Source organism: Phascolarctos cinereus, unplaced genomic scaffold, assembly GCF_003287225.1.
Source record: "Phascolarctos cinereus isolate Bilbo 61053 unplaced genomic scaffold, phaCin_HiC Scaffold_9;HRSCAF=440, whole genome shotgun sequence".
In the NCBI taxonomy this organism is placed as follows: Eukaryota; Metazoa; Chordata; class Mammalia; order Diprotodontia; family Phascolarctidae; genus Phascolarctos; species Phascolarctos cinereus.
The window spans coordinates 234014978-234032845 of NW_027556402.1; the positions used below are offsets into that span (position 1 = coordinate 234014978).

General features: G+C 41.7%; 1 protein-coding gene across 1 annotated transcript; it reads left to right on the forward strand.

The window, feature by feature from the left end:
* The first annotated feature begins 2435 nt into the window (after window positions 1-2435).
* Window positions 2436-15891, forward strand: RAG1 (recombination activating 1). Its single transcript, XM_020963939.2, has 2 exons — window positions 2436-2537; window positions 8927-15891. The coding sequence occupies exon 2, from the start codon at window positions 8947-8949 to the stop codon at window positions 12085-12087; it is 3141 nt and encodes a 1046-aa protein (XP_020819598.1). The 5' UTR covers window positions 2436-2537; window positions 8927-8946; the 3' UTR covers window positions 12088-15891.
* Window positions 15892-17868: the final 1977 nt, after the last annotated feature.

Consider the following 17868-nt stretch of genomic DNA (forward strand, 5'->3'; position numbering starts at 1 on the left):
CATATAGTCAACCAGTCAGTTAGTCCACAAGCATTTAGTCAGCATTTAACACATATGAAGCATTGGAGATGCACTGAAAAACAAAAACACGATCCTTGCTTTCAAGAAACTCACGTTCTTTTTTTTTTTGTCCACAAACATTTATCGAGGTTCTGCTACGCACCAAACACTGTGTTAATCGCTGGAAATATAAAGAATGAAACCATTCCTACTCACAAGTCACTCACATTTGAATGAGAATGTTTTCACTTCTCTTTCAGGTCTCAGATCTTTCAAGACCATGAGGGGCTTTGGATTTTCTTGCTTTAATTGTTTTGTCTATTTTGTGCTATCTTCACTGGGTGGAAGCAGCATCCTGGGATTGGGATGACTGAGTCACAAAGCCAGAATGGATTTCCCTCATCTGAAGATCAAGATATGGGAATTTATTATGGATATGGGATATGGAAATTATAACATATGTGACTGGCAGTTACAGAATCTCCTACCAAATTTTAAAAGAACCAGGCAAAGACTTCTAGCATGTTACAGACATCCTTTATGACGGATTTAGGGAAAGAGATGGAAAAGGGCTGTAGAGAATGAGAAGAAAAGGGGGTGTGGTATGATCTGCACTAGGGGCAGGAGTCCCCACACTGGTGAATCCCAGCTCACTTGAAGGACTGGAGTATTACAGCATGATACAATAGTATCTAAGACAGGGGTTCTTAAACTTTTTTGTTTCATGGTAAGGCCACTTGATGAAGCCTGTGGACCCCTTTTCAGAATCATATTTTTCAATAAATAAAATAAAATTCATCATATTAGTAAGAAAACCATTTAAATTGAAAGTTATTTTCTACTATGCATTGAACTCTATCGTCTATCATCTATCAATCATCTATCTGTCTGTCTATCACATCTTTCAATCATCTATGATCTATCACATTTATCTACCAACCATCTATCTATCTATCTATCTACCTATCTATCTATCTATCTATCTATCTATCTATCTATCTATCTATCTATCTAGGTATGTATGTATGTATGTATGCATTTATCTATTTATCAAAAACCAGTTTACAGAGCCCAGGTTCAGAACCCTTGATCTAGACTATGGTTGAGAAAGTTTGACGTTCTCAGTTTCCACCCAATTAAACCCCTGACAGGTTTCTGATGTGCCCCATTCTCCATATACGCTGAGGATGGACTCATTTCTCATTGCGTGGAATTTGGGAAAATAAAATTATCCTAGTCCAGTTGAAAATTCGCCCAAAGATAGGCAAAAAGTTGCAGTTCTAATCTAGTATCTCCCACAGACTTGCTTTGTGTACACATGGAAGCCATTTAATTTCTCTGCCATTAAAATAGGGGTAATACCATCCATTTGCTCTTCCGTACATTATAGGGCTGTGCTAAGGATTCAAAGAGGGGAAAGGAGTCTATGCATTGTAAATGGCAGGCCTTCAATAAGCATTTTCTGAATGTAAAGGCATTGTGGAGCTAAAGATACTATATGAGCACAATTTGTAGAATTCAATTCAATCATTAGTCAAGCACCTTTCTGTGAGCACGTGTAGCAAAGACAAAGAGAAAACAGTCCTTGCCTTCCTGGGGCTACGACATATATACCAATAAAGAAACACCAAGAATATACAAAGTAATTTCAAGACCAGTAGGAGGTGGCATCAGAGCTATGCTTGGAAGGAATCTAAGGATTCCAAGAGACAGAGGTGTAGAGCAAGCACATTTCAGACATGGTAGGGGAAGGCTTCCTCAGAGGGATGGAGGCAGGGGATGGAATGGGATGTGTAGGGACTAGTTTCACTAAAGCAACATGTGTGAGAAGGGGAGGAATGGGAAATAAGACTGGTGGGAACCAAATCAGGGAGGATTTAAATTTTGAGGAGTTTTTTTCCCCCCCAGAGATTTGAGTTAGAGAGTGAAAGGGTAAAGACCTGTCTTTTCAGAATATCACATTAGTTGCTGTGGGTTACAGCAGAGAGACTGAAAGCTGGGAGGCCAAGTAGGAATTGCCAATTCTTCAGCAGTGTGCCTTCAAAGTCTTAGTGCAATTTTAAGCTATACTAAGACTTTTGGAACATTTTGTATGTATGTTCACCAAATGAATGCTCACTGTTTTGGCTCTCCCAGAGTTGACCAGTTTTTAGGGTTCCTTTTCCCAGTAAATGGAACTAGAACAAAATCTGAAAGTTCAAAGGAACCCACTGAGAGAATAGACCTGCAGTATTGACCTCTTTCCCAAGGGGACCTCAAACCAACCCCTCTGCAGGGCTCCCACAGAGTTAAGCTTCCTAGAGAGCCAGGTGCCAGCTGGAGTTGGGACTCCCAGCCTCTGATTGGCTGAGAGTAATTTGTGGTTAACTTCACTGGGTGTGGGGAGGCTGGAAAGGACAGCAGAGGGCTAGATAAATAACACAGCTGCAGTTTGCTCTATGGAATAGGTGAGAGTGAGATGGAGAAAGGCTTTGTTTGCTTCTGAGACACTGTAACACCAGCTGAACCAGCCTTTACCAGACAGCTCCTAGTGGAAGGTAACACTCTTTTCTCAGGTTCTGGAAGTGATGTGCCATTTGTCTTCTTTTTTATTATTATATTTTATATTATAATATTACATATTATATTTTATTATTTTATTATTATAATTTTATTTTTCTCAATAGAAATAGTTGAGTTCTTATTTGGGGCTGGTGAAAAGGGGAAGACTCATAGAAACTTGATTTTCCTTTTTAATACCTGAGGGAATGAGAATTGACATAAAGAAAGGGATGAGAAATAAAATGTTTTAGCTCCTTATGCAGATGAATTCTATTCATGATTGCCATCTAGTACAGTGCTGGTGTATAGAGGATGGCTAATGAATGTGTATTGATTAGACAAATGAATACTCAAATAAATTAATTGGGCAAGGGATGAGTCTAAGACTTTGTTGGCAAGTATTACTTAATCTAAACCATAGGGAATGAACACCTACTATGGAATCTCAGAGGAAAATGATAGGGTTCCTCTATATTTCTTGACCCAGATTTGACCAGTGACACCTGACACCTAAAGTGGTTTAAAGTTCATGAAGCTATTGTCTTATAAATCATCTAATTTGTGTCTTCCAGGAGCCCTTTGAGGTAGATTCCATAGGCATTGTAGATCCATTTTTACAGATGAGAGAACTGAGCTTCAGAGAGGCTGAATGACTTGTCATGATGAGATAGTTCGAAAATGTCAGAGATAGAATTTCAATGAGGCCTTTCTGATTCCAAGTCCAGCATTCTATCCCCTATACATACTGCCTTTCTATCAAGCAATAAAGGATTTTATTCTAAAGGGATGATCCCTGAGGCAGTGTTCCTTGCCAAATACTTTAGGGCGGGGCAACTCTGTCTTCTGACTTGGGGGTGGGGCACATAGTGAAATGAGTACTAGATTTTGAATTGGAAAACCTGTGGTTGTGCCACTATGTGGCATTATTCAAGTTATGTAAACTCCCTGAAACTCAGTTTACTCTTCTGTAAAATGAAAAGCCTGGGATCATTAATTTAAGGTTGGAAAGGACCTCATAGGTGACCTACTTCAATTCTCTCATTCTACACATGAGGGAGCTGGGGTCCAGAGAGATAAAGTTGTAAGCTTCGAAGTAGTAGGAGAGTTGGAATAACGATGGTCCTAGAAGTAACAGGGAGCCATGGGAATTTATTGAGCAGAGCCAGGGTGTGATCAGACCTGTGCTTTAGGAAATTATTTTGATGGGTGTGGGCAGGATGGTCTTGTAATTGGTATTATGTTTTGGCTAATAATGTTAACTAAGAAGGTAAAAAGTGAGTTCAGTGGTGAAGAGCCTGCTTTTGAAGGTTTTCAAAATGATCATGGATGCATTTCTTATACTAGTTACCACTGGAATGTTTCAGGGATCTATGCTCAACCCTGTGGTAGTTTACATTTTTGTCAGAAACTTGGGTGAAGTGCTTAGATAGATGACTTAGACAGCTGATCAAATTTGCAGATGACGCAAATCTGAGAGGGATGGCCAACACACTGAATGGCTAGAGGATCTGGCCCGATCTCATATAATAAAATTTGCTAAGGATAAGGATTTGAAAAAATCAATTTCACAACTATGAGAAGGAGAAGTATGGTTAGAACATAACCATACTTGTCTGAGATTAAAAAATAAAAAGACCTGGGTTGCTTTAGTGGGTTTTATACTCAATGAGTTGAAATTGGAATATGGTGGCCAAGAAAGCTAACACAATTTTAGTATCTCAGAATAAAGAGTGGATAGTTCTACTATACCCAATCTGGTCAGACCACATCTGGAGCTCTATGTTCTGTTGTGGGCACCACATTTTAGGAGGAACACTGATAAACTGGAGTTTCTAAAGGATGTGATCCAGGATGGTGAAGAGATTAGAGTTCATGCCATAAGAATTAGCTTGAGGAATAGCATATTTAGCCTAGAGAAGAGCCAGCCTCGAGTAGGACATAAATGCTTGACATTCACAAGCCTCAAAGCTGTCTTTTGGGAGAGGGATCAGGTACATTTTGCCTAGCCCTGGAGGATAGAAGTAGACTCAGTGGGTATAACTTTCCAAGAGGCAAATTTTGGCTAACAACTGTAGTGGCCTTACTAGTGGAATAGGCTCCCTCCACACAGTGGGTCCCCCTCTCCATGATAGGTCTTCAAGGAGGCAATCATTTTGGGGTTATTTTGCAGGTCTAGATTCTCTTACGGATCTGATTTGGTTCCTTAAAACTATGAGATTTGGTGAAATTGCAGAGAAAATGGATTGCAGCATATACATGACAGAAGGGTAGCTTGGAGTCAGAGAACAGATATTTGAAACCCAATTGTATTATTTACTGTTTATCTCTGGCAATTGTGATAATAATAATTATAATAACTAACATTAGTACAAAGAATGTATTTAGTACTTTAAGGTTTGCAGAGCATTAACATATATTAGTTTCTTTGATCTTCACAGTAACCCTGTGATGTAGGTGCTATTATTATCCCAGTTTTACAGTTGAGGAAACCAAGGCAAACAGCGGTCAAGTGACTTGCCCAGGGCCACACAACGCATAAGTATCTGAGGCAGGTTTTGGAGTCAGATTTCCCTGATTCCAAGTCTGGCATTTTATCCTTTGTGCCACCTACTTGTTGACTTCCCTGGGCCTCAGTTTTCTCACCTGAAAATTGATGTGTTTAAATTAGACAAGCTCTGAGATTCCTTTTTGTCTCTAATCCTATGAGTTTGCATAGCTCCCTCTCACTTAAATCCAATTTACTTGCATGTCATGGCATCACCTACCCGATGTCATAGTCTTCTTCGAGAATGAAAGACAAATAACAACAATAAACAATCCTATGACTACTGACTTTGCCTTTGTATGATGCTGCCCTCCATATTCATCATGAGAACATCCACATTTTACAAATGAGGAAACTGAGGCCCAGAGTGGTTATGTTATTAGCTCGAGGTCATGTTGGTAGCAAGTGGCAGAGCTGGTGTTTGAACCCATGTCCTTTCATTCCAAATCCATGGCTCTTTCCCCTGTACTATGCTGATTCTTATCAGAGCTTACATACCTCAAAAATATTAACAGGTGTAGGTGGAAGTCTGCAAGCATGCTTTAGGTAGGAGTTAACAGAAAAAGAACTGGAAATGGAGTTAGACAAGGTTGGGATCAGGTCCTGTTGCTGCCACTGATTATCTGTCTGACCTTGGTGAACACGTTGCCCTGTCGTAACCTCGATTTCTTTACCTATAAAAATGAGAATACAGAATGTCCCAAAAGTCTTGGTGCAGTTTAAAGCTACTCAAGCTCAAAGCGAAGTCAGTAGGAGGAGTTAAGAAGGCAGATTTAAGCTACTAAGGCTTAAAACTGCACTATGACTTTTGGGATAGCCTGTGTACTTGTCCCAACTATCCTACTATCAGATTATTGTGAGGATCAAATTTGGTCTTGTATGTAAAGTGGTCTTTAACCATAAAATGCTGTATCAATGTGAATTATTATTCTTACTGCATTTTGTACAGCTTGTTGGACCAGCAGTTAGAAAGACCTGGTTTTGAGTCTTGCCTCTGATAGCTGTGTGACCCTGGAAAAGTCACTTAATCTCTATCTGCCTGAGTTTCCTCATCTGTAAATGAAGTTAAAAATACCTGCAATGCATAGTTTAAAGGGTTGTTGAGAGGCTCAAATGAGATCATGTATGTGAAGTATTTTGTTAGCTTTAAAATATGATGTATGTGTCACTTATTGTGATTATTACCTGAAAGAGGCTAGGAAGGGCACAAGCCAAAGGGATAGAAAATGATTGTCTCAGAAATCAGTAAGTGGAGTTGGTAAGAGATTCCAGAACGAGCTGTCACCTTAAGCTATGGGACAGAGTTGAGAAACATAAATGAAGACAGACCCTGAGGAATGTGTGACAGGCTGTGGCTGAGAGGTGTTGAAGGATTTTGAAATGGTTCAGGGCTCTGTGGAGAGCACATTACTCTTGCAAGGAACTTTCAACATTCTTTTTAAGCATCTCTAAGAGAATTGCTTTTAATTTTAAAAAAGCTTCCATCTTAGAAGCATCATGCATGGAAAATCAATTAGATTTCAGTAGTTTAAAGGAAAAAGCTTGAAAGTGAACTGTCATCTGGTGGATCTGGGGAACAGCCCTTTGTTCGCTCTAAGAGGTATTTTAGCTTGAGGCTATGTCTCTATGATGATAAAAATCTCTGGTCAACATGGTCAGTTAATTCAGTGAAAAACTAGTGGTACGGTGGAACCAATTGGTCACAATGATTGATCTAATAGCTCAGAATGGACACAGCCAGAATTTTAGGACAATGACTGACAGTTCAATTTAATTAAACACATATTTAATGGTCGGTCTAGTAGCTCACAATGTACATAACCTGAATCTTAGGACTATGACTGACAATTTGATTTAATTCAATGTGTGTTTATTAAGGCCCCACTATGTGCCAGATACTATGCCAAGTGCTGGGGGAGATACAGGGATCGATAAGACATTATCTTTGCTCTCATGAGGTTTATAATCTAGTGGAAGAATTTGACATATACACAAATACATATTCTATCAAAAAGGACATGATTGGAGAGGTGTAGAAAAGGTATAATGTGGGGAGTCTGAGAATGGAAAGCTCAGCTAGGTGGCACAATTTGGAGTCAGGAAGATCTGAGTTCAAATCCTGCCTCAGATGCTGCTTAACTGTATGGTTCTGGGCAAGTCACTTAATTGCTCTCAGTCTCAGTTCTCTCATCTGCAAAATGGGATAATAATATCTCTTGCTCCCAGGGTTGTTACAAAGATCAATATGTAAAGCTCTTTGTAGATTTTAAAGTGCCATAGGAATGTTAGGCATTATTTTTGATGGGAATTCTGAGAAAGGCACTTGAATGATATAGAGTTTTATAAGTGAAGTTGATGGGGACAGGGGACTGTAGGAATAGGGAATGATGCATATGGCATGAGAGAAGACTTTGAGGTAGAGAAGTATAGGCTACATACAGGGAGATGTTGAGTAACTCAACCTGGCTAGCCAGAGTGTGTGTTTGAAGGAGTAGTCTACAATGCTTAATTAGGAAAACTAGTTACTGTTTTCCCACTTATATACCAAGTGGGATTTGGTGAGCTAAGTAGGAAAGGAGAAATTCTAGAAGGCATTATAAATAGGAGTCCTAGATCATTAGGTCAGCCTCTATCTCAATCAGTCGAATTCGTCTTCAGTAGATGTTTGCTGGGCTATTGATGGTATGTCACCAGCCACTTGCTGGGGGATCCTAATCACAGAACAATAACCACTCCTACCTTAACCCACTTCAAAAACCCCCAACAACCCTGCAGTAATCAACCATTTGCCAATTAGAGGACTACCGGGTGAAGCCATGCTAACTCTTCAACAGATCATTTTTGTAGAGTATCCAAATCCCTTTGAACTTTCATCTGGAAAATTCTTCATAGGGCACCACAGAACACAGAGAGTATGGCACAGTGCCCTCCAAGCTTGAGGAATCCAGGGATTTTTATAGCCAATGTAGATACAGCCTTATAATTTACAGCAACATTCTCTAATTAAAATTGCAAGCATAATTACAATTCATAATACTTATTAGCTTGCATTCATAAAGCTCAAGTTGGCTTCATCCTTTCACTTGGTGAATAATTATTTTCTTTGGGTCTGTAGTTTTATCTCCTCTTTATGGCCAGTTTGGAAGGAATAAACAATGAAGCCCTTGAAAGTCTGTTTTCAAAAGCTGGGAATGGAATGTCTGTCTAGTGCAGTGAGGGGAAAATCAATGTAGATAGAGAACAGTAATAACAGCAGGGATTGATATAATGGGCTAAAGTTTGCAAGGGACTTCACATACATTATCAATTCAATCCACAAGCATTTATTAAGCACCTCTTATATGTGGACACTGTGACTGATTGGAGCTTACAGACAACTCCTAGGGGTAAATACAAGTAGTATTGCTTCCTTCCTTCCTTCCTTCCTTCCTTCCTTCCTTCCTTCCTTCCTTCCTTCCTTCCTTCCTTCCTTCCTTCCTTCCTTCCTTCCTTCCTTCCTTCCTTCCTTCTTTCCTTCCTTCTTTCCTTTCTCAATTTCTTTCTTTCTTTCTCTCTCTCTGTCTCCTTCCTCCCACCCCTGTCCCTCTCTCCACAGATAGGGGAGTGACTTACCCAGGATCTCACAGCTAATAAATGCCAGAGGCAGGATTTGAACCCAGGGACTTTTACTCTGGTACTCCTGGTCCATGACACCAGGAGTTACGCTGTAACAGCCTCTATTTTGTTTGGTGTCAGCTTTTACCTGTGAGTTGAGTAAATGAAGTGTCTGGCAGTAGAGTGATCATGTATCATTCATTTCATGAATTTCCACCTGATCTGACCTTCTCCATTTGTTCCCAGGGGCCCTCATCCTTGCCACCATGGAAATACCAGTGGCGCCAAGTCAAGGACTTAGCTCTGCACCAGATGAAATCCAGCACCCACATATGAAATTTTCTGAATGGAAATTCAAGCTCTTCAAAGTGAGATCCTTTGTGAGGCCTTCTCCTGGAGAAGATCAAGGGCCAAATAGAAATGCAATGGAAGGCCAGGCCTCTCTGGAGAAAACTCCAGAGGTTGTAGGCAGCGCCAACATTCCAGCACCAGAAAAGCCAGCCCAGGTCCAACCAACATGCACAGCCCATGCCAAGTCTTTAGAGAAGCCTGCTGATGTTGGAAAAGCCCGGGAGAAGGCAATTCACCAGGCCAGCCTCCGGCAGCTTTGCCGCATCTGTGGTGTTTCCTTTAGAGCTGATGGGCAGAATAGGAGACACCCTGTCCATGGTCCAGTGGACAGTAAAACTCAGGGTCTCCTCCGAAAGAAGGAAAAGAAAGCCACTTCTTGGCCAGACTTGATTGCGAAGGTTTTTAAAATTGATGTGAAAGGGGATATTGACTCCATCCACCCCACCCAGTTTTGCCACAACTGTTGGAGCATTATGTATGGGAGATTCAGCAATGCTCCACGTGAGGTATATTTCCCAAGGAAAGCTGCCACAGAGTGGCACCCGCACACGCCATGCTGTGACATCTGCCGGACAGCCCGCCGGGGACTCAAGAGGAAAGGCCGTCAGACCAACCCATCCCTCAGCAAAAAGCTCAAGGCTGTGGCCAACAGGGCTCAAAGGGCCCATCCCCCCAAAAGTCAAACCCAGCTTCGAAATAGCAAAGATATGATGAAGAAGAACACCAACTGCAGCCAGATGCACCTGAGCACTGAGCTGCTCGCCGTGGACTACCCTGTGGACTTTGTGAAGGCCATCTCATGCCAGATTTGTGGGCACATTTTGACTGACCCAGTGGAAACCCCCTGCAAGCATTTATTCTGCAGAACCTGTATTTTGAGGTGCCTCAAGGTCATGGGCAGCTACTGCCCTTCTTGTCAATATCCCTGCTTCCCTACAGATGTCGAAAGCCCAGTGAGGTCCTTTGTGAACATCCTCAATTCCCTGGTGGTGAGATGCCCCGTGAAAGACTGTGACAAGGAGGTCAGCCTTGAAAAATACAACCAGCACATCTCCAGCCACAAGGAACCGAAAGAGTCCTACGTGTACATTAATAAAGGCGGCCGGCCCCGGCAGCATCTCCTGTCCCTGACCAGAAGGGCTCAGAAACACCGGCTAAGAGAACTGAAGCTGCAGGTCAAGGCTTTTGCAGACAAAGAAGAAGGAGGTGATTTGAAGTCAGTGTGCCTGACTTTGTTCCTGCTGGTACTGAGAGCGAGAAATGAGCATCGACAAGCAGACGAGCTTGAGGCCATTATGCAGGGTAGAGGGTCGGGCCTCCAGGCAGCTGTGTGCTTGGCCATCCGGGTCAACACTTTTCTGAGCTGTAGCCAGTACCACAAGATGTATCGGACTGTCAAAGCCATCACTGGGAGGCAGATCTTCCAACCTCTGCATGCCCTCCGGAATGCAGAGAAGACTCTTCTGCCTGGATACCACCCATTTGAGTGGAAGCCCCCTCTGAAGAATGTCTCTGCTCGCACAGACATAGGCATCATTGATGGGCTTTCTGGGTGGTCTGTGTCCGTGGATGACTACCCAGTTGACACCATTGCAAAGAGGTTCCGTTACGATGCAGCACTGGTGTCTGCCTTGATGGACATGGAAGAAAACATCTTAGAAGGCATGAAATCCCAAGACTTGGGTGACTATCTGAGTGGCCCTTTCACTGTGGTGGTGAAGGAGTCCTGTGATGGGATGGGAGATGTGAGTGAGAAACATGGGAGTGGACCAGCTGTGCCTGAGAAGGCTGTTCGTTTTTCGTTCACTATCATGAATATTAGCATCACTCAGGGTCAGGAGAGCGTGAGGATCTTTGAAGAAGCCAAGCCCAATTCAGAGCTATGCTGTAAGCCCTTATGCCTCATGCTGGCAGATGAATCTGACCATGAGACCCTGACCGCCATCCTGAGTCCCCTCATTGCAGAGAGAGAGGCGATGAAGAGCAGTGAATTACTGCTGGAGATGGGAGGCATCCAAAGAACTTTTAAATTCATCTTTAGAGGAACTGGCTATGATGAAAAACTTGTCCGGGAAGTTGAAGGCCTGGAGGCTTCTGGCTCTGTCTACATCTGCACCCTCTGTGATGCCACCCGCCTGGAAGCTTCCCAAAATCTTGTCCTTCACTCCATAACTAGAAGCCATGCTGAGAATCTGGAACGTTATGAAGTCTGGAGATCCAACCCGTACCAGGAGTCAGCAGAAGAGCTGAGAGACAGGGTGAAAGGGGTCTCAGCAAAGCCTTTCATTGAGACGGTCCCTTCCATCGACGCTCTCCACTGTGACATTGGCAATGCAGCCGAGTTTTATAAGCTCTTCCAGCTGGAGATTGGGGAAGTTTATAAGAATCCCAACGCATCCAAAGAGGAAAGGAAACGATGGCAAGCTACCCTGGACAAGCACCTCCGGAAGAAAATGAACTTGAAGCCCATCATGAGGATGAATGGCAACTTTGCCAGGAAGCTCATGACCAAGGAGACTGTGGAAGCAGTGTGTGAGCTAATTCACTGTGAGGAAAGACACGAGGCCTTGAGAGAGCTAATGGACCTCTACCTCAAGATGAAACCTGTGTGGCGCTCGACATGTCCAGCCAAAGAGTGCCCAGAATCACTCTGCCAGTATAGTTTCAATTCACAGCGTTTTGCGGAACTGCTGTCTACCAAGTTCCAGTACAGATATGAGGGCAAAATCACCAATTACTTTCACAAGACCCTGGCCCATGTCCCTGAGATCATTGAGAGAGATGGCTCCATCGGAGCATGGGCCAGTGAAGGGAATGAATCTGGTAATAAACTCTTCCGACGTTTCCGGAAAATGAATGCTAGACAGTCCAAGTGTTATGAAATGGAAGATGTCCTGAAACACCATTGGTTGTACACCTCCAAATACCTCCAGAAATTTATGAATGCCCATAATGCCTTGAAAAATGCTGGGCTCATTGTCAACCCACAAGCAGGCTTTGAAGAATCCATAGGGCTAGAAGACTCACTGGAAATTCTTGATTCAATGGAATTCTAAATTGGGCAATTTCCTAAGAGTAGGTTTTTCAAACCAGTCTTCCTCTGGGTTGCCATGGGTCTTTTCCCTCATGTAGTATCCTTCACTTCTATCTGTTCTGGGGGATCACCACCTCTGAGAAGTGGTTAGTTGTCATGAGGGTCACAGATGGTGTAGCAGTCTGATGAATGGTTGAGTGTGAGTGGATTGATCTGTTTGAAAGGATAAGAGGGAAACAATGGCTGTCAGTCTTTTGAAGGTTTGGGAACTCAGATCCTGAGTAGGTTCAGTAACTCAGGTTCAGTTACAGGAGATGAGAGATCGACATGTTTGTCTAAATGACATAGATGTAAAAGCTATAGATGCAGAAGAGGAATCTGTAAAACCAGGCAGGGACTTCTCATGATTCCCACTGGTTACATTTTATTTGTTGTAATCATTTATGATAATATCATTGTACTATCATTTTTATTATTATTACTATGTGCTATTTTTATTTCATTTGGTTAGTCAGTCTTCCACACATTTACTTTAGTCAACAAATTTCCAAAGAATTGTTCATTTTCACAAAATATCAATTTCTTGCATTTGCCTAGCTAAGCAGGCTCTGCCTTGTAGTCAAGAGCATAAAGATTCGAATCCTGCCTCTGATTCATACAGTCACAGTGCCCCAGACTCTTGGTTACAAATTATTACCAATCGGCATCTGTGGAGGGAATTTTTCCATTAGGAGGAGTTCCCCACATATGATGAAATCACAGGCATGGGTCACATTTGTCTGGTGTTTTATGCTTTTGAAAGGACTTTACCCACATAGAGTCTTAGTGTGTTAGAGCTGGAAGGGACTTTAAAAATCTAGTCTGCGCTTCACATTTTACAAAAGAGGAAAATGAGACCCACAATGGGGAGTTGACTATTTAAAGGCACAAGGCCGGTTGTAAATTCAGTGACATATAGGTAGAAGTGCTATATTTTAAGACTGCCATTGCAAAATGTGCCTATATCAATTTGAACATTTTACAATGAAAGTGGCACCTTTCAACCCATGGGAAATTCAACCCGTTTTTAACTTTACATTGTGTCCATAAGCTTGGAGGTTTGGAATTCGTTTCCAGACAAAAATTGCAATTAAAAAACATTGAACTATCACATGTCAGGGGTAGAGCTTTATGGAAGACTTTAGTTACAAGAATTTGGTAAAGAATGGGCTTCTGTGAAAATGTAGCATTTTTGGTTGGTTTGTTGGTTTGTTTCTGTGATTTCCCAAGGTTAGGGAAGCTTTAAAAATGCGAGATTGCTCCCTGGATATATATATGTGCAGTTAAATGCTTTGCTTTGAATTTGACTGCCATTTTTTTCCCCATCAGAAACCTGGTTCAGTTCACTAAAACCAGGTTTAATATGGTGTTTTTCTTCCATTGTAGACTGCTGCTTCTATTATCTCCTATTCACTTTCCATATGATTAAATTTTTACTCATAAAATTTTACCCTAATACTTTTTTCTTTCCTATGTTAAGTGACTACTCATCAAAATCATCATGACCTTGCCAGCTCTTCAATGGGCAGGAGTTATGAGGCTCTCTTAAAAGAGCTTGCAATTTTTGGATTAAAATTCTGTGGGTAAATTTGCAAATTTGGGACCCACCTGGTAATGAATGGGAATTAAGCTGAAGAAAGAGGTCATTAAAACCTAGAGTTCTTTTGATTGCTTAGAAGACCATCATTTCTTTTTTTGTTGTTTATTTTTTAAAAAGAACTAGAGATATGCAACTTTCCTGGCAATTTGCAGTAGGCTTGGGATTTTATGTGTTAGCAATTTATAATGATATGTTACTGTTAATTATGTTTCATGGACATAATTGCCATGGTTTTTATACAATATATCAGAGCTTTGTAATTTACTTATCAGCAATGGGTCAATGCCATTGTCTACCACTGCCATGTTTTTGGTGCCCTTCCAGGTCTTGGACCAGGATGGCATCTCTGACTTTTCATAGGGAAGCTGTTCTCATTGCTTTTGACCCCCAGTGTGTTAAAAGACTTTATATATTTAGCTGATGAAAGCATATGCATACATTTTACCATCAAGAGACAGTGGTGTATAGCCGATAGGAGGATAGAAAAGACATAGGTTCTTACTACCTACGTATGTAGCAGAGCATGGGGGAGATGCTTTATCTCCCAGCACTCTGGGAAGACCTCTGATTCTGTAAGTTCACAAAGAGTTGCTGATCTGCATGGGTGAATGGAGATTTCACACTCAGTGTTCTTCACCACAGTGAAATTGCAGGCCCATCCTCATTTTTCCACATTCCTATTTTTTTTTAAACTTTGCATGTATTTTATTGTATGTTTTGGCGAGACAATTGGGGTTAAATGACTTCCTCAGGGTCACGCAGCTAGTAAGTGTCAAGTATCTGAGGCTGGATTTGAACTCAGGTCCACCCAACTCCAGGGCCAGTGCTCTATCAACTGTGCCACCTAGCTGCCCCTAAACTTTGCATTTTCAATGAAAACTGTTAGCTTTGCTTTGCGGACCCCACTGCAAAAAATAAGGTCCTCGTTTCAGTAAAAGTTATTTAATCTCTAAGGGTAGGAACATTGTATAATCACATAGCCATGGTACTCAGTGGTGTATGGTGTATTAGCTTGTATGTTTGTCCCTCCCCATTTATAGTATGCCACATGACTGTAGATTCTTTTTCATATTAAATTCCAGTTCCCCGACTCCGTGGGAACTCTTTTTATGCATGTGGCTAACAGTGTGATTTATAGCCCAACTTTTCCAATAATCTGCTAATCAAATCACATTTTTGCTAAGCCCCAGGAACATTTGGCCAAGGGAACATTTCCGTATGCAGAAAGGCTACAGATCTAGTTGTCGTGTCCCTATTGTTGAGATTGCAATATCTTCTACACTTGTTTTCTCCTCAAATTTTATTTTTAACAATGCCTCTTGTAAATGCAATAACGTACTCCGGGGAAATTCACCACATTGAACAGAGCTGCCTTTTGAAGCATGGACTGGGACTTGGGAAGAGCAATGCATTATTCTCTGAGCTCACACGTCAACCCACCAAGGCACACTGCAGAGACCAGTGATAATGCTTGATGGAAATTGATGAATGCTTGGCATGAGGTCAAAAAGTGGTTTGGGATTAATAAACGTGTACAGAGATGCAAGAGCAGGAGAAACATGTGTCTTTTTTTTCCAGGTGAACTGGAATTTAGTCTTGTCTCAATTTGTTTTTGCAAGATTTAGATGAAGATAAAGATTTGTTTGGTTGAGGGTTTGGGCCTCATATTACATCCAAGAGATTTCAAATTCCACACACCTTCTAGGCAAGATTTATAAACAACAGCTAGACCGCGGTCTGGGGAGAAAGGAGCCGACCCTCATTTGGATGCAAGTGTTTTCTGATTGCAGAGATTCATTGTGTCTCCAGTCATTTTGAGGGAGAAGATCTGTTCTTCCAATTTTTAGGTCCTTTGTGGGTGGGGATATGCTCATTTTACCTTTCAAGATTCAAATATTCCTTCTGCTACAGTAATCTGCATGAATACTTCAGGTGATAATTTATGTGAGATTGCAATGGACTTCTTTTATGGGTATGTGACAAAAAAATCATTTTGGAGTTGGTGTCAGGGCTTCCTTAAGCATTTTTTGGAGGTTTGTTTTAGAGAAGAAAAACTGATTCAGATGCAATGAGTACAGTGCACTGGATTGCTTGGACCTCGATTTATAACCTTAGCATTTCTCAGCCAAATAAAACGAATTTACAGTTTGGTTTCCTCTGTATTGTTAACATTGTGGCTAAAAGATTTTTCATCTGAATATTTGCAATAAATGTTTGATGACAAAAAAATAAGCTTCTTAATTTGTGTTCAAGGGATAATGCAGAAATGCCCAGGCAAAATACATGTCATTAAAAAAAAAAAAACAAAAAGCAATCTTGGGAGTGAGGGTGGAGTATACATGACCATGAATGTGGAAAAGATCTGTGATTGTGTCAGTGAAGGGAATTCCCGGGGTGGGAACTCTTAGGCAGCTGGCTGTGGAATGGAGAGAATGATGGAATTGGAGTCAAGAGGACCTGAGTTCAAATCCTGCCTCAAGCACTTGCTAGCTTGTGTGACCCGGGGCAAATCATCTGATACCTTTGGATATTTCCGTTTCCTCATCTAAAATGAGAGAGTTGGATTCTAAAGTTGCTTCCAGCTCTGTATCTATGATTCTGTGATAATAACCCCCCAGGATGCTGTAGGTAAGCCTTAGGGAAGTGCCTGAGGCATGTAGTCAGTAAGTTTCCCAGGGTCACACAGCTAAGTGTCAGAATTGGGGATTTGCACCTTAGTTTTCTGCGATCCAAGCCCAACACGCTCTTTTCACTATCCCTCATTGCATCAGTTAAATGATATTTCAGCATGATTTCCTTGATGTTCAAGGTATGGTTTGGTTACAACAATTAACTGCATGATCACGGGCTCAGGATGTTTGGGATATGCTTGTATTGAATATAGTATTTTACATAAAAACAATACCCTTTCCCCAAGGAAAAATCAAGGCAAGTCTAATGAAGGCAACAAGCATGTATTAAATTTCTGCTATGTGGCAGGCACTGTGCCAAGTGCTGAGGATACAAAGGAAAGCAAGAGTTCCTTCTTCCAAATCTGAAGCAAAGGCAGTGACCTTGGGAATAGGTGCCTGCATGTGCACACTGGATTGGGCCCCTTGTACTGGGACTATACATGATGAAGCGGCCCAAGCAAGCTTAACCCTAGTTGTTGGATTATTTTTTTCTTCTGGGGGTTGGGAGAAAGAAAAGAGGAAGGGTTTGTTTTTTTTGTTAAATCCTCTTGTTTTTGCTTTCGTGGAGGCATCCACACTAAGCCTGCTTCTGCCCTCCCATCAAACCAAAACCTGCCTCCTTGTAACTTCCATTCATGGCCCTAGTTCTGCCCTCCGGATCCATACAGAACAATCCCCACATCTCTCCACCCTGACTGCCCTTTAAATACGTGAACACAGATATCATCTACCCCCTTAGTCTTCTCTTCTCCAGCTCCTTCTGTCCATCCTCCTATGACATGGACCTGAAGCCCCTTGCCATCTGGGATGGTTGCCCTTCTCTGACCAATCCTCAGATTTTTCAATCCTCTTTCTAAAGGAGGCAACTAGAACACAACATAACACTCCAGCTTGTGGTCCAAGCCAAGGCAAAGCCCAACTCCCTGTGTCTCCAGATTTCTTGCCTTGGTACTGTGTTCTCCTCCTATCCTACTTGACTCCTAACTGTAGATTCACAAAAGGTTTGAGGGGCTGGATTTGTGTTTATGTGGATGGAGAAGCAAAGGGTGGGAGGGAGTTGTCTAGAATCCAGAAGAGGCTAGGGGAATTACTTACAGAAGCACAGGTAAAAATTAGTTAAATTACTGCCACAACAATTAATTTATCACTTTACCTAGTTGATACCTTGGTCCTTGAGAGATTAAGACAAATCTCAGTGTAGTAGCTTGCAGGGAGGTAGAGTGTAGGAATTCAATTAGGAGATGGAATGTTAGAGCAGAAAGGGACCTCAGAGATCATGAAGTCCAAATGAAGCCCAGGGTAGCAGAATGATTTGCCCAAGGTCACTTGGATTGGGGGATCACAGACAATAAAGGCGACCTGAAATATTATTTGCTCTAACCCCTTCATTATGTGCCCAAGGCCCAAGATGTGATGTGCCAAGTAATTGGCAGAGCTAGGACTAAAATCCAGGCTGTCATCATACTTAGGCCAGTGGGTGTGTTTTTTAAAA